The 24,109-nt window shown below is 44.1% G+C and overlaps 1 protein-coding gene across 2 annotated transcripts in view; it reads left to right on the forward strand.

The window, feature by feature from the left end:
• Positions 1-8,564: 8,564 nt before the first annotated feature.
• spred1 (sprouty related EVH1 domain containing 1) overlaps positions 8,565-24,109 on the forward strand; it is a 34,902-nt gene continuing 19,357 nt past the window's right edge. Inside the window, exons 1-3 of one of the 2 annotated variants that reach the window (XM_052085400.1) lie at positions 8,565-9,380; positions 20,445-20,571; positions 23,168-23,438. In XM_052085400.1, the coding sequence (XP_051941360.1) occupies positions 23,199-23,438 (240 nt within the window). In that variant the 5' untranslated portion in view covers positions 8,565-9,380; positions 20,445-20,571; positions 23,168-23,198. The remainder of the gene's footprint in view (positions 9,381-20,444; positions 20,572-23,167; positions 23,439-24,109) is intronic. The other variant, XM_052085399.1, reaches the window with a different exon arrangement.

Consider the following 24,109-nt stretch of genomic DNA (forward strand, 5'->3'; position numbering starts at 1 on the left):
TTGAGCATTTGTTCGATATCACTGATATCCAGCTTAAGGTACATGTACTAGCACGGTCTTTGAGTGTGGAACAACAAGGGCGTTCTCCTCAAGTGATCCACTACTAGTCCGATTTTTATGGCCTACTAGTATGCAATTAAACCTCACTTGAAAACGACTATGCTGCAAGACTAAAACTATTTGGGACTATACCAGTAGCACCCAAAATGCCGAGTAGTTTTACCTCACGAGTAACATGCGTTTGTCTGTTCTTGAGCTTGAATGACGTCACTGTAGAGCGAACAAGAGAAACATTGGAGAGCAATAAATTACAATATTCACAGTGACGCAGTTATGTTATGTTAAAGAGCTAGCATTAGCCTAGCTCACCTATTACCACTGATACAGAAGTTATCTTCTCCCGCGGGGTGTGTTCATGAAAAATAAGTTAATACCGCCACTTCGTGTATAAAATCATGCTATTATTTCTTCAAGATAAATGTGGCAACACTGATCAATAGTAATGCTTGTAGCACATAGCTATCACCTAGTGCAAAGTTTTGCTTCAGCAATAACATACATTTCTCCACCTAGTATGCCCAAGTTGTCCTACTAGTGACAAGAAAGACTGACTGAAGTCTGATATTAAGATTTCTCCTCACAAGTAAGATGAATAGTGAACTATCAGAATTACTAGGGCACACTCATACAAAGTAGAATGACTATACAGGACAACTCTGTCATACTCGTGCTTACTAGTAGGATAAAGGAGATTATTAATCCATGACGAGTGTCTACTAGTTGTTGGGCATAGTAGTTTCCTAATAGGGTTGGATTACATACTAGCTGGCCAAAAGTGGTAGTTGAAAAACCTAACTATTGAGACACAGTCATTCACATAGCGTGTGCTAGTTGTTCTCCTTGTGGCTGAATTGCTTTACTGGTAAAATGGATGTCAAGCATATGGAATAAATGCTCTGATGGCAGAACATATAAAGTGTTACTGGATGAAGCAATTCATATGTGTGTGTGTGTGTTCTGTGTTTGTGTGTGTGTGCATTGGTTGGTGACATACACTTAAACCATGCAGGCCAAATCACCCAGGTTGCCCCCCCCCCCCCCCCCGCATCCCCTGCCAAAAAAAAAAGGAAACACCCTCCCCGACCATGCTTTCTAGTCTCTGTAATTTACTCGGTGCACTGGCCAAGCCGAGCATGGTTAGCGTGTCTTACAGACCGCAGCAGGAAAAGAGAAGGACGTCGACATGCTCCTATTTATGACCCTGTCAAAATTTATGTGTTTGTTTGTATTGTTTCTAGGAAGCTGTTGTGTAAATAATCGTGTGTGTGTGTGTGTGTGTGTGTGTCCGTGCGTGTGTGTGCGTGGGGGGGGGGGGGGGGTTAGTGCCATCAAAATTGTGTCTGCCTTCGCCACATGTCAAAATAGCGCGTGCTGCGGCAGAGCCAAATTGCAGCATGTGACGCAGGTTGATTTCAGACGACAGTAGTTCTAATTTCAAAACACAACAACAACAAAAGTTTTAGACACTGCAATTGCTGTACTTACTATAGTATCCTCATGTTGAGGATACGTAAATGTATTGTAATGGTTTTTTTGGGGTACTTTTTTGGGACAGTTTTTGCATTATTATTCTTGTAAATAATTTGCATTATTATTCTTGTAAATAATAATACAAATTCCAAATTGTGCCAGCCAATCACAGTGCACACACAGACGAACAACCATCCGCACTCACACTCACACCTAGGGACAATTTCGAGTGTTCAATCAGCCTGCCGTGCATGTTTTTGGAATGTGGGAGGAAACCGGAGTACCCGGAGAAAACCCACACAGGCCCGGGGAGACCATACAAACTCCACACAGGGAGGCCGGAGCTGGAATAGAACTCGGTGCCTCTGCACTGTGAGGTCGACGCGCTAACCACTGGACCACCAGGTCGCCCAACAAAACAAGTAAATTACATTAAAAAATATGGATGATGTAAATGTTAGCTGGGATTAAGGGATCGAGTTTGCCACATGGACCTAACTTTGCCCACCCCTACTAAATTTGGTCACTGCTCGGAAGCCTCGCCAGACCTTTCCAAAAGTCATGCAGTCTGATGGTTCAAATTTGTTTGTTTTTTTCACTCTGAAGGCATTTTTTTTCTTCAGGAAATCAAACATTTTGCAGCCAAATAACCTACAGTTATACTATTTATTCAAGTTTGATGATCAAAACAACATGCGTTTGCATCCACGCCCAAATCACGCCACAACCACCACAAGCCGTCCCCTAACCCTGAACATAAAATCCCACACAAGGTGTGTGTGTGTGTGTGTGTGCATACACTCTGGAGAGAAGAGGAAGAATGGGGCCTGGGCCACATTCCAGCCCTGCCTCCCTGGGCGAGTGAAGAAGGTATTCAGCATTCCTGTGCCTGCATATCAGGCCAGGTGCATTCCAGAGTATACACACACATACAGTCTATCCGACACACACACACACACACACACACACGGGCGCACACACGGTCTATCCAACCTTACCTAGTGAGCATTGTTTTAAACAGTATACTGTAGTGGAATTTTCAAATACCCCAGAAGTGGTACAGTTTGCAGTTTGTTCAAATTACAATGCTATATGACTTTAGCTGCTTGTTGACTTTCCGATTTAACTTGTGGCAGACGTGCATGACATCATACACGCTGTGATCTGGACAACTTTGGTCCAGCAGTGAAAGGATACTTTGATTCTCTCCTCTTTTTATCTATAAGCGCTTCAGACAACAAGTCATATGTAGGAATAGTTGTTATGATTATTATTGTCGATGTAGCATGTTATATGTCCTGTGGGATTATTGCTAATTAATGTTAAATGTTTCATAAAACACTTTGTTACAGCTGCACCTGTTGTAAAAAATGCAATATAAATAAAGATGTGCCCTGCGATTGGCTGGCAACCAGTTCAGGGTGTCCCCCGCCTACTGCCCGAAGACGACTGGAACAGGCTCCAGCACCCCCTGCGACCCTAGTGAGGATAAAAGCGGTTCGGAAAATGGATGGATGGATCTTATTCTGTTAATTGGAGAAAACCCACACAACATCTATAGTCCACACAGGAAGGCCCGAGCCAAGAATTGAACTCAGAATCTCCCCACTTACCACGACTCACCATGCTGCCCACGAGCAATACATTTAATTACACATCAGTGACATGCAACTTTTTATTTTTTCAATTTTCGAAAACTGATGAGTGATTAGTTTTGACTTTATTTCAGAGAGGCAACCTCCTCACCACTTATTCAACACGGTGCCATTTGTGTTATTTCCAACGGGGAAAAATCTCAATCCAAACAGATGCGGTGTCGAAAATCTGTGGTCTCTTTAATTTGTGTATGATTGAGTCATTTTCTCAATGCGTGGATGTCATCGATGCTTGGGCGAGGAGGGCAATCTATTTCAAGCGCACGGCGTGAATGTACAGCTAGCCTCGCTGTGAAGTTTATACGGCGCTTACGAATTTGATGCGGTGAGTCACGCGTGACGCAGCGCACGGGGGTGGTGTCGTGCACGCTTCCAATCCGGACATTCCGCTTCTTCTTCATTTATCTGGCACTTCAGGTTCCCTGGAGGCTTTGCCATGCGGCCAATCAGATGGCAACAGTTGTGTGGGAATAATGGGAGTGGGAATTCCTGTTGACGTTCGCCTTGATTCAAAGTAATCTGTAGGCTGGAGAACAAAAGCGTCATTCAGTGCTAATGTGCTGCTTCCCCCTTCGCGCAACTTGCCGGTTTCATGCTATTGGACAGGCCCCCATTGGACGGGACCCCACGCTCGACGAGACCATTCCTCCTTCACCGTCACGCTCTATTCCCTATTCCTCCATTCCCGTCGCCGTTCTACCCCCCGCCCCTACTCCCCTGCTTCCACCTCTGAGCATTTTCTTCATCCAATTCAGGCCTTTCTTCCACTCTTCTCCCCTCCAGCTCCTACCGCGGCCCACTTCACTCCCCTTCCCATGTGGCGACTTTTCATCAGTGAAGTGGCTTCCTGGCCACCCAATGAATGGATGCCGCATTAAGGGGAAAGAGAGAGGACTAACGTCGTCCTCCCTTCCGCCTACAAGTGCCACCGCCCCTTTAGATCTGGCAGGGGAGTGGTATGTTCTGTTGTGGAGGATTGCAGAAGTTTGTGAGAACACGTTGTTTGTCATTAGCCTTAGCGGGGGGTCACTTTCTCTGCGTGACTTGTGTGTCTCAACACCGGAACCCAAACCCTTCCCAGAGTGTCTATTGGCCCAAAGTCCTACCTCGCCCCCACCCGCTCCCTTCCCTGCATTTGTGTCGGAAAAGCACCGACATCTGAAAACAATCAAATAATCTAAGCACAATGCATCTCTTCATGGAGGAGTGCTGCTGGTGGTTCCCAGATGAGCGGGAAAGGATTAGGTGGAGGAGGCCCATGAGGGGAGAGCAGCTGAGGAGAGGTCCGGGGTGTGTGTGTGTGTGTGGGGGTGGGGGGCGTATTGTTCAGAAATGTGTATGTACACTGTGATATCCTCAAACAGTAGATGCCGTGCCCCAGTTGGCCCACTTTGGACAAAAAATAAATAAAACACACACACACACACCTTGACCAGATCTGCACGAGGACAATAAAACAGGAAAAAATTAACTGGGATCCTCTGTTTCAAACCAAAACAGCAGCACCTAAGATATAAACAGTCAAATAAATTCCAGCCCCCATGCCGTGAATTTTCGTAATACTGTATGTTGGAAGTTGGAATGATGTCAATCGGATGAGTCATGTGGAAGGAGATTCATATCAAAATGTGTGCGGGATAAAACATATATTTGAATGACCCTTCAGCTTTCACACAATGATTGGCTGCAGCATGCAATCTTGCCTGGATGTAGCAGCCAATCATAATTAAGCGGTGCGTGGCCTGCCTAGAACTCAAGTAAGATTCACATCAACGCTGGATATCATCTCCCAGCTCATCAGTACGGCACTAATATTAGTTGTTTTACACACAGGGTATAAATATTATGAATGTGTGTATTGTATTGTCGGTGTGCACAGATGCTAACTAGCATTAGCATTAAGCTAGAGGACTGAAAGCCTAAGTCCACTCAACTTGAAGCATGTCAAGTGATAACTTGGGTTAAGCAAGTCATAGGTCTTCCTCAGTTTTTTTTAATGGTCCAAAACGAGTTTCATTTCACTTTATTGTAAACTCATGTAAGTGGAGTTCCCTACTTCTACTATTGACTCGTTCCAGAGCGACATCATCTTGAAATCTGGATCAAGATGCCCTCTTGGTCAAATGCTTCGTTTGCAGGGGTCCGGCTCATTAACAGATTGCGGTGGTCAGAATGTTCCCCTTCGTTCTTCCCACAAACATCTGCAAATGCTTCAACATGGCCCCCATTACACACACACACACACACACACACACACGCATACACGCACACAAGCCTCACATGCTGTTCCCTCTCGTCCCCACGAGAATGGTAAACAGTCATCTGCAACTTCCCCTCCAACATATTCATTTATCCCCTCTATCCTGTAGGGTTGGACCATGATTACAGGGAAGCCGAGTGAAGCCGCCCAAATAAACACCCCTCAGGCAGCACCAGGGCCCGTCCACCTCACCCTAAACACCAGCTTCCACCAGCTGGATCGGGTTTCAATCAAACCCACGCACAACGTACAAACAATAGGAAGTAGTAGTAAAAGGGTGTGGGGGGGCAGTGCTGACACCAGATGAAAGCAGTGCAGTCTTCCAAATGTGTCCTGTGTGTATTTTTTTACAATACAATACGGAGATCTAAATATACATTTAGGATCAGTTTAACCCCATCACGCGCATCAATGTTGATGCTCAATATATTTTACTTTTTGGTTATTTATGCACAGAACTCAGACCGTTCCAAGTATGCGCTTTCCTCAGGGGTTTTTCGACCGTATTGACCTTCCCTCTCGAACCAACATCCTTGATCGCAATCACATGACAAACTTCACCCATGTGCCTACAAATGGAATACAATTCAGCATGAAAAACAAAGGCATTTAGCACAACACACGAATGAGTACATGTGATGCTCTTAGTGGTCACATTTCATAAGAGAGAACCAGTCAAACACGCCTCAAGGGCCCTCACAGTTCCTCCTTTAGTGTCGATACCTTTATGACTCACCACCCTGCAATTAGGACATCTAAAAATTGTAGCCTTGTGAGAAAAGCACGCACTCGCACAATAATCATAGGTATACTATAAAGCTGTTGAGTTCAGCTGGGACGTTAAAAACAAAAGCAGCACCTTTTTTTGAAGGCGCACCTAAGAAAGAAGTCCACTGACATATCGGGGTCCAGAAAACACGAACCTTGGCTCTTACAAATGTAATCAAAGGCATTTTTGCAATCTTTTCAGCTACGAATTAGATCATTGGCACAAATTTAGCAGCGCTGCTATGCTGATACTAATTATCTAAGATAGCAAGTTTGATGGACTGCAATGAAATCAATGTTTTCAAGTTAGTCACGTTTGGCGAGTGGCAACATAAGATGGCCGCCGGTGGCTTCACTTCTTGCTGTTGAAATAAGTGGCATTGTTGGTTCATTATATACCCTATAAATATGTGGTTTAACCACCCTAGATTTGGATTTGGATTTGACCAAAGTCCTTCTCATTAAACCCAATTTCATCAAAGTGTCATTCTTATGGCAGAGATATAATCCAAACTTCTGTTGGAAGACACTGGCGTCTGCCACTGACATACGACATTCATAACCTCAAAATGCTTTATCCGTGATGACTTCCCTTTCATGTACAGATATACCCCCACTGTCTAGGATTGGTATTCACCAATTTTTTTTAGGACAAATGCCTTGCTTTGCGTTGACAAGGAACACTTAGTGAAGACTGCTGTGTTACCTTCTCTTGCAAGCCATCAAGTGGCTCAATAAGTGGTTCTTAAACTTCACACCAAGTGCCACCTCAAAAAATACTTATCACTCCAAGCACTTCCATCATGACCAACATTAAGATGGGGCAGTATTTTCCCATCCTCCCATTATCCATTTTTGAAAACATTATTGTTTACAACTCTAAAACCCATACACAATATAATTGTGCTTGAAAGTAGGAAAATAAATGACTGAATGGCCCTGGCTATTTCATGAACATCCAGCAGATAATGCCAAATCAAGTTGATCCTGTCTGCACACCATACAAAATGGAGTCTTGGTCTGGGTGATACATTTTATGTGGCACAAGTGCGTATCAAAAAAGAAAAAAGTTTTCACACAACATGCTGTTGCTATGACAACCGTCCAGAATCTTTTACTGTAGCTTGATCTCTTGCCATTCCACACACCGCACGGCAATGCATTAATATTTGAACATTATGTAACCTGGGCCAACAAGTCGACTTTGCGAAAATAATTGAAAATGATCTTTTAAACGATTAGAAAACAGTACTTCTTGTCTGGTTTGACTGCCAAAGAGTATGGAAATAGAGCTGTAGCCCTTTCTAGATACCTTGCTTATACTACTACCATCCACATGTGTGCACATAAAATAAAACCAAAAGCACAACTTTCAAAATAAAAAGACCATACCATTTAGGTTTCATCTTGACTTCATAGCCACTGTGAGGGTTGGTCATAAACTGTGGGTGAACCAGATGTCGCCCCTGGGCCATACTTTGCCTATTCCCGTGCAGAAGTGTCCAAGTTTGCATGTTTTATTGATATCATGGAATTTTTTTCCACCTTTTAGGTCATCAATGGAGAAGTCCACCCATCCCCGGAATGATAGTGGGACCGCCTATTATTATGACATCCTCCATAAACCAGTCACAGGTTAATTTACGCACACAGATGACACCCTGTTCTTTGCTTTCATATAGTGTATTGTGTTTTAGTTGCTCTGCTTCCAAGTGACGTTGTAGTTCAACATGGTGATCGTAGCATTGCTAAAGCAGTTTGAATACATTATGTGCTTAAAATAACACATTTTGAGATTCCTCCTTTTTGTTGTAATGTATTCTTTCAATAATAATGCAAAGTGTGTACATGAGGTTTTTCATGCATCATTCCGGGATTGGAGCTACAGTATCTTGTTTTGACTACAGAAATCATGAATGGTACTTGATGTCATTCTACGTGTTGTGCCTGTATGCTCTCTCGCTGCCAACATGATTTCCATGTTTCTCCAGGAAGTGGTGGAATAAAGTAGAGATTATGTTAAGGGACGAGTGGAGCAAATATATCAAATTTAATGATCAAGTTCCTTCCGTTCGGATTATTGTCTACGGCGCGTGCGATCTCGGAGCAATGCGATTGAAGTGAAACTTCTTTTTGGGAAAATCACCACCGGGACTAGTTTACGTCAACTACAGAAACACGCGCTTGTTGCGTGTCGTTTTTCGAAAACGTGACGCTTCAATGGTCAGGATGACAGACAGTTTATCGGAAATAACCGACATCGACGGGGGGTGCGTTGAAATTCAACATTTTCTAGCACACTGCGGAAGGATTTAATTCTCTCTCTCTGTTTCTCTCTCTCACCGCCCCTCCCTCTCAGAGAGAGCGAGTCGACACATCCGCCCAGTTTTCCGATGCCTCCCCTCCCCGTGTTGAAAATGGAGTTCGATTACAACAGTTGTTCGCCAACTTCTGAGGGGGGAAATTAAAAACCTTTTTTTTCATCTCCCTTCTAATGCGCATTTGTGGAGAAAACCCATTTTGTGTTTCGACTCCCTTATCCCTCCCTCCCTTCCAGTTCCCTTCCGGGCGTCGAGGTTGCCTTGAAACGGACATTAGTCGGACACGTTGGCGGAGCGAGGCTGGCTTTCCAACAAGGCGCTACTTCAAGTGTCGTCCCGGAGAGCTCTCAAGTTGGCGAATGGATGCTCGACAGCCAGCCACAACTATTACGCCGAACGTGACGGGCTTTTTTTGAGGATATATACATACACGCAGCGGGGGCAATTTTATTTTTTAATCATTTTTGTTTTATCTCCCCACCAAAGCGGCGCTTGTTTGGAAAAGAAGATGGCTAATTTTGTGTCATGGTCGGATTTTACTTCCAGGGAGGAGAAGGAGAAATTGTCACTCTTCCTCCTCGCAATTTAACGGCTAACGCTAGCTCCACTTTTCTTTTTTTCCCAATTTTTCCTTCATCGAGGGGGAGCATTCTTGCCCCTTTTTACCGAGCACCCCACCCTTAAGCAACGCCAAACGAAAAGACGGCTCGGTTGTACGTATGTGGAGGAAAATGGTGAATTTTGTGCTATTTTGTCCCGCCGTCACAGCGCCGTCGATGCTAGTGCTAGGACTCGGATCCCCGTGAGGAAGAAAATGAGTGAAGATTCAACAAATCCAAAAAACGAGTGAGTACAAATTCCCACCACTAACACCGTAACCATATATATATATATATATATATATATATATATATATATATATATATATATATATATAATATTACCCTTTCATGTTTCTGGAACGCGTTTGTGACGTGTGGCGCTTCATAAAAAAGACACGAGTAAAAACGCTTCATAAAAACGACACGGGTATTATGTGAATGTATGATGTGTGTTTTTGAATGGCGTGAATGCGCGTCGTCGTGAGTATAATCCTCAACAATTCTCGCTCATTATGGCGTGAAATTCGTTTAAAATCCTCGAGGAAACGTGTATTAAAATCATGTAGACGATAGCACACGGACGACAAACGCATTTTTTAAAGCATTCTTACGCCTATGAACAAACAACCGGGATATCGTCGTCGTAAAGAAATGACAATAGACGCCTAGTGAATGTTTCATTTCCAAAAGGCGGAAGATATTTTTTTCTTCAATCACGCTCATTTACATATCTTCATTCATAAAATTGCTTTAAAATGACACCCGAACGTAACAAATGCGTCCCGTAAATCGATGAAGCACGTCGGATAAAGGGGTGATTATTTCGTGTCCCGAATTTCCTGTCTTTTTTTTTTAATGGGGGGAGGTATGGTTTTACACCGCTGATCCCTTGTGCGCTCTTGTTGACAGTCAGTGAGAAATATCTGCTTCGGGAGGTGCTGCGGTCACATGATCCCCTCCATTCATAAAGTACCTGCCAGGCCCCATTCACATTCAACTGTACGCTGTTTCGCATTGCAGCCACGGTCACACAATGATCACATTTCCTTTTCACGCCATTTGCCTCTGTGTGCGGTTGTGCGCAATGCATCAACACTGTTTTGTGTCTTTTGATAATGTATTTGTCACAGAGGAAGTCATATGCTCCTGCCTTTATTTCTCTTCATTCCCCCCAGCCATTTACACTGTCACACTTTGAATGTGTCAAACACACCCATGTTCTGAATCTCTTCTTTACAAGCCTCGCAGAAGGCGGGGGGTGGCTCTACGTTGCATAGATGCTTTTGTCCTTGAACTGCGCGTTTATGTAACATACCTGAATTGGTGCATGTGGGTGCGGGTCCATCTTTTGCTCTGGAGGCAAAGGTCGATGGACGTGCCAGGTGCATCAGTAAAGTTTCAGTACTGATGCCACAAAAGATATATTTCAAACACAAACTCGCAAGTTGTTTCCCATACAGTGTGGGGTCAGATGATCGATCAACATAGAATCCCTCCAGGAATCCGTGAAGGCTGGGAAAGTGAATGAGACTTCCAAGAAGCTATTTAGTTTTTAAGGCCGTGTGTATTTGAGTCGTGCAGTTTGAGAAGGAACATAAAGCGAATGCGCCGATCGCTTGTTTCGTTTTTTTGCACGAGCTGCCATCTGATTGTCATTGGGGATCAACCAATATTGTATTGAATCTGTGTATTTATTTATTTATCCTTTCCCATGACAGCGGGTGATTACTGTATTGGACTTGTTAGACAAAATTGTGTTTTATTGTTTGTAATATTCATATTTCAGGGTTTTGTTATTTTATACTATGGCAAGTAGTGAGAAATGTTAGTTGAAACACTGCCTCTATTGTTGATAAAGGTCGTAGGACCACAGCAGTGGACTCCAAATGATTCTAGTATAATTGATGCAATAGGAAATGTATTTTTGAAATGTCCACCGAATGGCATTTAAACTGTCAAAATCATTTGTGGTCACTGTTACTCTGTCACGCTTAAACTCTTGAGCCGTATAACATTTTTGGGAAAAGTGATCTGAATCAACATGAGCGTCGGCATGCGGATCGAAGCCTTTTCCTGTTCCCCCCCCATGTGCTCGTCATCAATAGTGGCAGCAGCCACAGGGCCCGCACGCTGGGAAACGCTGCGACAGGGCCTACATGATGTGCTGTGGTTTGTTCCTCTCTGCGTAATGGCGGCAGCTAAGATGGCGAAGTGATCCAAATATTGTTGCTAGGATTCCACCACCTGTCTTACACTATGATTCATAGAAACGCAAAGGGAGCGGGATACGGAACATCGCAGCAGCCGTCACCATTCTTTTGTACTTCTTTTTTTTTTCCACTGTTACGTATTTATTTTTACAAGGTCTTATGACCTAAGTCCTGCATCAATTTAATTTAATGTGATCTGTGCACTAAAACTTGTCACAAGATGGGTGCCATGCCACCGGGTGATGGGAGTTGGTCCAAACGAATGTACAGACACCCTGGTGTGACCTTGTTAATTGGTGCTGATAACCGAGTCCCTAGTAAAGGCTTTGGTCCATTCTGTCCCCTTTTGCATCAATAAGTTTGCTTTCTGCTGCATATAGTTGATCGTCCAAGTAGCTAATCGCCATTCCTCGGCTTGTGTCAGGTTTTGAACTTCAACTACAATATGTTGTCACATTGAACAAAAAGGCACGCTCAATTGCCACTGTACTCACTGTTTTTCGACTGATCGTTTTATATTTATACCCTACAATGGTTGGAAGTGTTTTTCCATGCAGATATTTAGAGACGACGAATGCATTCTGACTCATGTTTTATACTTACTCAGAAAACACAGAACCTACAAACCCAAATCGCCTGGGTGTGCCATAGCATCGGTGGCCCAAGGACAGAATTACAAAAGGGAACGTGGAGCCATGAATAGATGCCATGCTGTTGCCTTTCTTATTCGCGGAGTGTCTAATGGTCTCCATGTATTGTTTAACTTCATTGTCAAAAATTCAAATGAGCGCTTTTCCATTCGTACATGAAGTCAAACAATATATTTTCAGAGCAAAATTAACAATGTCGTTTTCATGATATGTTACTGAATGGTAATGAAGAAATACTTTACCTGGATAGAATCTCTCTCTGATTTGGAAAGATACTTTTTTCATTTTATTGTTAAACAAATATTTTGCGGCTGAGGTCCGCAAGCTATAACTTGGGTCGGCAATACTTGCCATTGCACGATCATGATGATGTCAGTTTGGAAAAGTGGAGTCGAAATCATTTCAAACAGTGCTGTCCTTTCTTAAGTTCAAAAGTAAACACCTTTTCATTTCACCTTAATCCATGATGTATTCCAATCAAGGTTAAGGAAAGGTGGCAAGAGGGTGAGAAGATTGGACTTTGCCAAGAGGCCCCACGTACATGGAGCTCCACTGATATGTATATATCGCCCCGCCCCCTTTTTTAAAAATACTGTATTAACATCAAACCTCGCTCACAAAGAAGTCTTTACTACTCAGCTGAGTATTTGAAATATTTGTTTCATATATTTAGGATCAAATCTGTCCTTGTGATCAGTCTGGTAAGTTCTTCATGCAATGCGACTCGTTTGCCATGGGTTGTAAAAGGTAATTAGAACTAAAGCTGTTGTATTGTAGCCATTGGCGGCCAATAAAGTGTTCCACTCTTCTTTTATGAGCGAGAGGTCGTTGGGTCTTGTATTGCTTGGAGTGAAATGATCATGTATAGGTTAGGGCGCCCCCATTGTCTCGAGACTCCTGCTGTGCGGCGCTATTGTCTTGTTGCCGGTCAGGTGATATCCGGCGGTCCCCCCTAGCTGTGTCTTCTTCCTATCTGTGTGATTGATTTGACAGGTCAGCATTTTTATCTGCCATGCGGGTGTTGTGATCTTATCACCTGCGGCTGTTTTGCACTCCCATTCCTGTGGCGACGCTTTCTAAACGCATTCCTTCCAAACAGCCCTCATCAAGACATGAAACGACAATGAGAGACGGCTCCTTCAGCTGCTGGGCCTCATGTTTTACGGGCCTGGGTAATTGCTGATATCCTGTAGCCCTTCTGTTAAGCTAAATAAATTCCCGGATTGTTTTTTTTAAATAGATTTTTGGCGTCCTTGCCAGCGACTGGATGTGACCTTGAACACACACGTTTTACTCGCGATCTAGATCCGATCTAGACGTGTCTGCCCTTTTCACAAAGCCTGCTGAGCTGAGAGCGGACACATGCCTGGTTTTGCTTCTGCAACTTTTAGGGAAGTGCCGTTTGTAACTACGAATGATGCGTAATTTGTTCAAATATGCGCAATAGCGACGTTATAAATCCATCCTATGAAGTGTATCAGGGCCTGCCTGTCTTACAAAGAAAGACGAAGCAGTTTCTCTGCCTCACAGCTTTACTGTCATCATTTTACCACATAGCCTGTTTACTGACGTCATCTTTTGATGGAGAACTAAGTTGGTGGAACGATGGCGAGCAGAGAGACCAAGACAGAGATTGTCCAAAAATTGGGATGATTTCACACTTAACAGGGAAGATAAAGTGCAAATGTCTACCACAACAGCGCCTCCACGACTGCCAACAAAACATAACGCATGGATCTTAGCTAATTTGGTTTAGTTAGAACTAACTACTGCTAGTTAGAACGTATTGTAATAACTTTGCAAGTGGTGAAGGAGAGACAAAGAGAGGTTTATTGAACATACTGTAAAAGGAAACAAAAAGAGGTGCGTACATTCATACATGAGCTGACGCCACCGACACACTCCAGCTTCTGGTCTAAACCACAATTGAAGTCTGTTGGCCAAAGGTTTTCATCATGGCGCATCGTAAGCTCAGGCCTCATTTAATATAGAGTGCATAGAACAGGTTCTACATTAGCTTGTATGACTGAAGTTTAGAACGTGACTCCAAAAAACTATATATTTTGAGCGATAAGTTGAATAATGTTTATCGTGACAGGCTTATGATTACCCGTACTGGAAACTGGAGACACATGACATCACGACTGTAAATGGACAGCTAAGCCTTCCTTAGCATCCTACTCGGGCGCAGTAACCCACAGATCTTGGGTGTCCATATTTTCAAAATTAATAACCAGGGCATGACAATTTATATGGAAATCAAATGCACAATAAATGATCACCAGGAGCTAATCGTAACAAATAGAAATGCTAGTCAATTTGGTGACTACCGGTTGTGTTATTAGTAGTATTGTTATTATTTTATTCATTCATTCATCTTCCGAACCGCTTTATCCTCACTAGGGTCGCGGGGGGGGTGCTGGAGCCTATCCCAGCTGTCTTCGGGCAGTAGGCGGGGGACACCCTGAATCGGTTGCCAGCCAATCGCAGGGCACACAGAAACGAACAACCATTCGCACCACACTCACACCTAGGGACAATTTTGAGTGTTCAATCAGCCTGCCACGCATGTTTTTGGAATGTGGGAGGAAACCGGAGCACCCGGAGAAAACCCACGCAGGCCCGGGGAGAACATGCAAACTCCACACAGGGAGGCCGGAGCTGGAATCGAACCCGGTACCTCTGCACTGTGAAGCCGACGTGCTAACCACTGGACTACCTGGCTGCCCATTATTATTTTAGCCGATGCTAAATGCTATCTTAGTTGACAGTTCAACTGTGTGAAACAAGTCAATGCACTCACCCCGATCCAATCTTTTTAACTCGATCCCGGCAGCTATTGGAAGCTAGCTATGCCGTTTCCACATTGTAACACTGGAAATATGCCGCCAGAAAAGCTCGTCTTGCTGGCAACCTCAGCATTAGGCTGCTAGGACTACATTTCCCATGATTCTTAGACAGGGAAAAGAGAAGTAGTTGGCTTGCTGACTGGACAAAAAAAAAAAAAGGGGACGATGCTCAAAACCGGGATGTCTGGTCACCCTGTCCAAAGCTTCTGTGTTGTACAGGGGAGCACCAACGTGGTGCCCGTGGGTACTAGCCTGTTGGCTTGTTCTAAAAATAGCTCACCAATGATGGGACATTAGGATTTTCTCGGAATGAGGTTGAAGATGATGACTATATAACCTGCTGAATTCTGGATATCACGCATGACATGGGGGGAGGGGTCGGAAAGATTTGTGGGACTCCCAAATTTTTTTTTCTGGCACGCAAAGTCCAAATTGTACGATTACTGGATCTTGAGTTTCGAGTTATCGCCCTCCTGACTTTGCTCTGCCAAGGCCAATGCATTTGTTCACCTCCCATGCAGCCTTTTGTGCCTCATCTCCATTCAAATCCCAGACATCTACATGGAAAGACGATCAACGTGTCTTTCTGTAGTACTCTTCAACTGGTGTCTTTTGAGGAAAGAACATGTCTTCTTGTTGCAAAACAGCAATAGCAGATTTGCTCCAGCAGCAACCTTGTTCAGCTGCACTTCCGTTCATAGCCCGAGACGTTCCTGAATATTTTTCGAGGTAATAGATTTTGACTTCAACCACACAGCTCATGTATTGCAGAATGATTTGCTCCCAATGGGAGAGGTTTCCTCAAGTTCTTTTCGCAGACGCAATATTTATGAACCGGTGTCTGCTTGTTCTAGAAGCAGCCGTGTGATTTGTTTGGGTGATTAATGGCAGCGGTGCTCTGAGTAACCAGACTGCCCGGAACGAAGAGCATGTTCCATTCCCATGGTTGAAGTCGGGCCTGGATTCTGAAGATTTTAAAAGCTGAGCCACTTCCTCCTTGCATTTTTCATTTCCTCTTTGAACATTTTAAGTGCTTTAAATGGCAGCACTGTTGAGGGCACGTTTCAGGTCTATACCTCAATGCTTTTTTTGGGGGGGGGGGGGGGGGGTCAGCAGCACAACAGCAGAACATTAGAACGTGCTATTTTTATTTTATTTTTTGTCTTGGTCATGGAGGGCCTCTGATGTTCACAGACTCTATCTCAGGGCCTTGCGAGAAGACGCTTGGAGCAATAAGCCTCTCAATCGTGGATATTGTTTGCAGTTGTGCGGCATGTGGGGACCATGAAGGCTGCGCCTTGTTGAGAGCTCCCTGCTTGCAGCTGGCCTGACATGGCTCTTTCCTGCGAGGCCGCAGACATAAAAGGGCACAGATGTAAATCCTAAACCTTGTTTCTTTGATGGAGTTCCCAAAACTCCTTTGAGAACAGGAAGAGGTTTCTGTGCGTGCCAAATGTAATTTCGCTGGTGGGTGTGTTTCTCAGGCGATAGACCTCGATCTTAAATCATTTAAACTTCATTTAATCATGTGCTGAATGGAGACACGTGACATCACTACTGTAAATGGACAGCCAAGCCTTCCTTAGCATCCTACTTGGGCGCAGAAAAGCATTTGGTGAAGAAATGTCTCTTTTTATATAGTGACTATGGTTTGGCATTTGACTAAACTTTCTTGTTAACTGATGTAGACGTATACGATCTATTCCCTCGAGGAGTCGCTTATAGCCTGGATGTACCTGAGCTTCCTGTAACAAATCATGTGCTACTCCTTTAGACGGCAAACTCGGTGGCATTGGTTAATAGCTTTTCCGCTCTTCCTAAAAGTGACATCAACATAGCTGGAAAACAGCGCAGTTGGAACCCGTGTCGTGAGCCGTGTACATACTGAAGATGGTGACCATCCAAATTTTTCTTCTAATAAAGTTTGCTGCAGGATGCTCGTTTCGTTCGACCTGATGCTTAATACCTCATCCCTGCGTCTTCCCAGCCTTTCGTCTTATCCCCGCTATAGTCATTGAGTAACTACAATTAGAATCACGATCCCTTGAGACTGCTCTAACATCAAAGAAGACCGTAGACGCTGTGCAGCAGCCAAAACTTGTGCTTCCTCTTCTGTTGATGATACACACACACAGTAATGTCATGCACAAGGTTTTAATTTACCGGAATGCATGTGGTTGAAATGAAGATCAACTCATTCAAGTTTTGTTTTCCATGTTTGGGTAGTGGTGGGTTGAATTTTTATCTTATTTCACCCATTGGTGATCCAAAAATAAACGTCGGGCCTTTCTGACAAGCAGGATTTTCTTCATTTTAATGGGATTGCAGTTTGGTTCTCTTTTATCAGGTGTAATCACAGAAATTAAGATTTTATGTCCTGATCATGCTTTTTGGGGATCCGACCTTTTAGTTTTAAGGTTCTGTCGATACAGAATCTTGATCCGATACCTTAGCAATACATGTTAAAGAAAAAAAAAATCAGCGTGCATAGAAATTGTCTTAAATTATGAAAGAAATGTACATCCAGACATGTACATATGGCACATACCTATATATATTAAATGTTAATATACATCTATCTATATTTATTATGATGTGCCAGTTCACCAAATACATGCCAATTGCCTCTTGTAACACTCTCAAAATAAACAGGCTCTCTTTTTTTATTATTTGGCCACTTTGTGACCTTGTTAAATTTTTAGAAAACCCACCAAGCTAATCTTTTTGGCCCAATCCACAAAGCACGTGATTGAAAATGGGCATCCCTCATGTCAGACATTTCCATTATGTTGAGAAAGCCAATCTGAAAAACGGAACCAGGACATATTTAAATCCATAAACAGATTCAGAAAAAAAAAACATGTTTCGTTTTTGTCTCAGTCACGAAGCACGAGCAGCATTCAGGATGTTTTATGTTTGCTCTTGGCAAATGTGGCTTGATGACAGTTGGCGAATTTACCAACACGTTCTTGCTATTTTGTCCACTCAAGGCTGAGTTAAAAAAAAACAACAAAAAGACGTTCAAATGTGTTTTCATTGTTTAGTGCTGCAGTGTTCTTTTTCCCTGAGTCAGTTGGTAGCTTTGCCCAAATGTTCTTGAGAGAGATGAGTCACCAGCAGGCTCGACGTGTTGCAAGAAGATACGGCAACATTTCTCTTTCACTTCTCCTTCTACAGGCAAAGTATTGGCTTTCAGCGCAGCTAATAAAGCAGGCGCGCAAACGCAGACGGTTTTGTGGGCATTGTCCAATTACGGATTTGGCTTTTGTTAATGGCTAACATAAAGCACCCCGATGTGGTACTTGTGTCATAATTTGCTCTGCATCCATGTTGGGTCATGTCATTTGTTTAGTGCTGCCCTTCAAGTTGGCTGGTTATTTAGAGCGCTTGAACCGTAGCTAATTAGCTAGCTGGCGATGGCACTGCTGGAATCGACAGTTGCGCCCTGGATTGCATGTTGTTGTTTATCCTGAATGCTGCGGTTTCTTGTCTCTTTTTGTCAGTGTTCAAATCTGACTTGATTTGTTTTAAACCTAGCTTAGCTTTCCCCCCACCCCCCACCCCTCCTTCATTTACCGAGATCAGAACAGAGGATAAGTTACAAAATCGGATTGCGATAAGTAGCTTGATTATTTTGCCAATTGTTGTGGGTTTTTTTTAATTATTATTTTCTTACCCCACTAATGCTTGTAAAGTCCTACAAGCCAAATTTATTTTGTGGAGCTAGACAATGTTTCTCTAGTTTTGATACAGGTCCACGCAGGAGCGATGGCGAGATGGAAAAAATTAGTTTGGAGTGAGGGACTTTTCTCCCCTTTTCTGATGTTAATGAAAGGAGGAATGGTTTTCCAGCTCTTAGCTTGCAGAGTGTGTCTCCCCTACAGCATGCTCCACTGCCTGGACATTGTGGGAGTACAAAACTCCAGGCCCGGCATCCAATAACGTGAAATTTCAGCAGAGAAGCAGCCATTGTGTAGCGAGAGGCAGGCGGGGAGGGGTTTTGGTAGCAGAGGGAGACGGAGCGGAGCAAAGGGAGGGCGACTTGGCCGGCTCCCAGGGCTCAGGCCACATCCTTTCTCTCTCCTCTCATTCGTCACTCCTCCTCTTCCTTCTCCTCTTCGTGTCTTTCTTTCAGATACCCACCCCCCACCCCACCCCACCACTTGCCATCCACCCTCCTCCCACCATCAGGATAGGAAGCCAAAGACTGAGACACAAGAAAAAGCATGATGGCATACTGGAGCCTAGTGAGCCATGGGCCAGAGCGAGCGGACAAACGGCCACTTTGTCCACTTAGGAAATGCTTGTCCCAGGATCCCCCTTCTCCGGCACACACTAGAGCAGCCGGTCTCGAGGCCTTGGCCTGCCTGGCCTGCACGTGCTTATACCATCACGCTGTCTCGTCACCTCAACCTCCTACTTTGTCTTCTGCTTAAAAAAAATAAATATATACAGTGTATATATATAAAAAAACACAATCAAACTCATGTGCACTCACGGTCGCTTTCTCTAACAGCAGATGTTGTAGTTCTGATTCAAAGAGCCACAGTCTGTTTGTTTATTCACCTGCAGCTCCAGGTAGAGGTGTCTTTTTAATGCGGAGTCCAACCATTTGCATTTTTGGGATCATATTAATCTAGGCCTTATCTGAAAGACACTTTAATCGTTACATCCACAATTCCAAAATCTTCATGCAACATTTCTTTAGATGGCTGGATTATTATATTAAGTCCATACCACCCTGAGTCCTTGTGGTCACATTTAGGGATTGAGAAGTCTTCTTCATTTTCATCCAAATGAACTGAAACATTTCTGGAAAAATGGCGTGAAACAATATCATGTCAAGCAAAAGTGGAGTTTTAAGGAGAATAGACTTCATCATAACTGCGGGGCGACCATACCGGTCAGTCGACTCGATTTGTTGTAAAAAGGTCTTGTCTCCAAGTAATGTAAGATGATCTTTCGTAGTGTGCAGGCTACTCATTTCCAACATCTTAAGGCTGTAATATATTTCAGAGATGTGCTGCTGGTTTGTTTAACAATGAGGTTCAAATGGGCTCAGAGGTTGACCCTCAGGAGCCTGCTGTGAACAATAGTGTCCATGAACTGAGGTATACGGTTACAACCTGTGTTCGTTCCTGGAGAGGAAAAGGGAGGCGCGCAAATTTGGAGGGCAAGTATTTATAAGTGGATGACACACCCGGTGACTAATTGAGGCACGACATCCATTAGACGAACTACGGAAGTCAAATCTCGCCAAATCCCTCAATGCAAACGCCCCGTTTTATTGAGGCGGCGAAAGCCTGCGCACATCCTTTTTGTGAATAGAAAAGACTCCATTCACATGAAGTCGGGAGCTGTTGACCGTCACCTTGGTCTCCACCCTGTTCCCATCCGCCACCACCTCTTCCCCCACGGTCCTCCATTACATTTTCCTCCCCCTAACCCTCCCTTCCCTCTCCCTCTTTTCCCTCTCTGTTTTTCTCTCCTGCTTTTCGTCGGAAATGAAGTCAGTCATCCAGCAGAATAACTTGGAATAATTTGGAATGGGGGGCTCTTTTCTCTCTTCCACCCCCCTTTCCCTCTTTCCCCCATTCAGTGCAACTCACGGGCCCAGGCCAGCTGATGTGCTTCCGCTCTCGATTGTGTGTCCAGTGGACTGTTTGCTCCCAGCGAGGGGCATAGATGACAGCCTTTGTCCACACCATCCTGGTCTAAATTTCCACGTGTGTGTGTTTGGCACTCCGGACTTTAAAAAAAAAAGATTAGACCACATTTCTCCTTTTCATTACCATTTTTTAAAACTCTGATGTTCCTCTGTTGCGTCTTGTACCAGAATGAGTGCTAAGTAAAAACACATTAACTTGGGTCTTGGGGTCTAGACCCCTCTCTCCCCCTCCTCCCTGTGAGTATCCCAGTGCTGGCATGTGGGATATGGTACTTCTGAAGGGTCAGATCCTGGTCATTGTGCCCTGGTCATGGATGAGCGACACCAGCGCCTGCCTTCTGTTCACCCCAGGGACCCCCAGCCTGACTGACAGTCCCTCCTGTGACCATCACACCCACGTTCTTTATTGAAGTGTGTGTGAGTGGGGCTTTAACGGCCCCTGTATTTCCATGTCTTAATTCTTGGAAATTGTTCCAAAATGCATTTTTATTGTGTAAAGTGGAGCACAGCTTCTTCCGCGCCATAAAAAGGTGTGACCAGACAAGGTGGTGCTGGGAACTTGTAAGGGAAGTTGTTGTTCTCTTACCACGAGGCCAATGCTGTCCAAGTTTGGGGCCGCGTTAGGAGGGAAAAGCACATTTAACTCTACAGACAGGAATCATTTGGAAAGCAAACATCCTGTGGTTTGAGAGCTGAGTGGTATGATCCGAATCGTTGTACCTTCAAGAATATGATTGAGATGAACTTCGTGTTCACACGTTTCTACCAGTCATCGCTAAAGCAGAAAAGGGGAACTAAAAACTGCAGCGGCACTGTACAAAAACAGGAATGTAATGGAAAGACCACAAATTATACCATTTATTGGAAATATTTGGGGATTTTATTTTACTCGACTGTTCCATGTGATGTTCATTGTGGGCTTTGTCAGTTCCTTCCGGTGTGATGTAAGGCTAAGCGACAGTATTTTCTCCCTACCTCAACTTGGTTTAGTAGAAAAATTAAAATGTGGAGCGACTGTCACTGTACTTTCTTGCTGTACGGTGCATGTTAGCTTTCGTAAAATACACAAAGTACTCCTCAATTTGTCTCTTAAGTTAGCCTGGGAAGCTCACGTTCTTGTTTGAGATATAGAGTTTGTCGCTTGGGTAAATGAAGTATGTGGTAGCAGATTAGATTCATTCAATATGTAAATAAGGCCTAATTTTTTCTCCAATAAATGTTATGATTGATATCTGGCTGTATCGCGGTTTATCCGTGTGATTTCCGGAACAAAACTGTGTGATACAACAGTCGAATGGGTAATTGATAATCCCGGCAATGATCTTTGCCAAGGGTGTGGAAGGCAGGAGAGCAAAGGTTACCCCACATTGAATTGACAAGATCCCGAGGGACAGTTAAAACGGGAGCAGATCTCTTGTCACTCAGTAACTTTCATGATCCTCAAATTGACACCGTCACCGATGGTGGCTATTCCGGAAAGCGGTTTCAAAGAAGTGGAACAGTCATGTGTCACATTCTCTGCCCGGTTCTGTATGCCTCTCAAATCTTTAATATGTTACCAGGAGTCCGTGCAAAACATTGCCCTCAGCACACGCTGACCTTTGTCATTTCCGGTGGCCTAATGCAGTTTGCGTTATCTAATCAGCCAAGATCTGACCGCAGGTGAAGACGCAGTGAGTGTACAGCGCTGGTGAGCCAGCTGAAAATGTAACGAGAGGCCGCGGGGGAAGTGCAGATCGGATTTATGATGAATTATTTTTATTATATGCCAGTACCTGTACAGTCTATACAGCGGTGACATGGACGTGCTAAAGATGGAAGGAAATCCATCTTAATTTTTTTTTTTGTGGCTAAGAAATGACTTGGGGTTTTTTTGGAGGGGGGCGATGTAACACATCAGTTGGAAATTAACTGTGGCGCCTGAACAAATGGTCATTCACTTTCCAGGGGGCTTTAAACATTCTGAATTACTATTTGTTTGCAGCAGTGTAGTGCATTGGTGTATGAGGAATAATAGTTGTAGGCCTTGTATCATAGGCCGCAAACAAATTGTTTGCGCACGGGCACACACACACGCGCAAATACACGCACACAGTTCACCAGATTGACATTCCAACTTCTCCCACCCTTCGGAGGAGGAGAGCCGCTCGTAGTCACCCCCACGAACATACGTGAGACAACGCAATATTTTCACATGCTGAACGTAGCATTGGTTTTATGTTTAATATTGGTTTTATCGCAACATAATTGAGATGTGAACATTTCAAAGTTTGTCGTCTTTCCATTTGTTTCTCTGCCTGTAACCATAGGCCACATGCTTTTGTGAAACTTTTTTTTTTTGCTTAGGCTACTTCCAAGCAATACCCTGCAAGACTTTTTGTCCAACATTGACAGTGTTGAACAGTATTATAAGATAGGAAAAACCTTTATTAGTCTCGCAATGGAGAAATTCCCAATTCACAGCAGCAAAGTTATGAAAGGAAGAAGTAGAACAACAAAATATAGGAGCTGCTGGAAAGGCAGCCACCTCACACGGAGCCATTTTGAAGTCAAAATAACAACACATGGGACAATTTACACACTAAATAATTGCTTTCCAGTTTTATGTCGGTTCCATGCCCAAGCATTGACATGCTTCCTCCCTCTTTCTGCAGTGACAGTTATGCGCGTGTGAGAGCAGTGGTCATGACGCGGGATGACTCCAGCGGTGGGTGGCTTCCCCTCGGCGGCGGTGGCCTCAGCTGCGTTACCGTTTACAAGGTCACCCCGGCGGAGGACAGTGGCAGCACCCACAGCGGCGGCACCCGGGGCAGCACAGGCAACCTCAGCCCTTCTAGCGCCAGTCCGACGCCCAGTCCAAGTCCCAGCCCCAGCCCCGCAGCGGTGGAGTTCTACATCAAGGGGGAGCGGCTCAAAGACAAACTGGTAAGGAAGACATGATCCAGTAGTCGCCGCTTCGACCGCCTTTTGCAGACTCCACGGGGTGCTGGAATCGTTCCTTTTGAGATTTGGCTTCATGTTGACACGGTGCCATCATACAGCTGCTGTGGATTTGTGGATTCGAGGCGTCTCATTTTTGAGAGCGTCCTAGAGGGAAGGAGGACATTTGTGTTCTGGCAGCTATAGTTATGATTTAAGTGTTTTCCTTCAACTTCCAGAACAATTGGCCCTGTTTTGCTTTTGGCCTTGTGGGTAGTTGTTGATGCTGAGGATAGCGCACAGCTGTTCCTCCGCTCTCTTGATGAAACAGTCAGACAAATGAATGTAAACCTCACTTGTCACATTTTTACCCGCGACGATGCTTGTTTGAGACCTAATCATTAACTTTTCGCCCAGTTTTACTGAATAGATCATTGCTTCAGTGATGTGCTGGCTATGTGATAAGTCATTGCCGTTTATACAGCGGAAACGCCAAATTTCCACTAAAACCTCACGGAAACGTGACCAAAGGAGCTTACCGGCAAATCACATTTTTACTATGGCTGACTAGTTTTACTTTATTTTTGATATACAGTGCACTCCGCTTAATAGAACACCATTGGGCCGAAGCGCTTCTGTTCTACTAAGCGGGGTTTCTATTAACCGGAGACACTTTA

This window comes from Hippocampus zosterae, chromosome 14 (genome assembly GCF_025434085.1).
Source record: "Hippocampus zosterae strain Florida chromosome 14, ASM2543408v3, whole genome shotgun sequence".
Classification (NCBI taxonomy): Eukaryota; Metazoa; Chordata; class Actinopteri; order Syngnathiformes; family Syngnathidae; genus Hippocampus; species Hippocampus zosterae.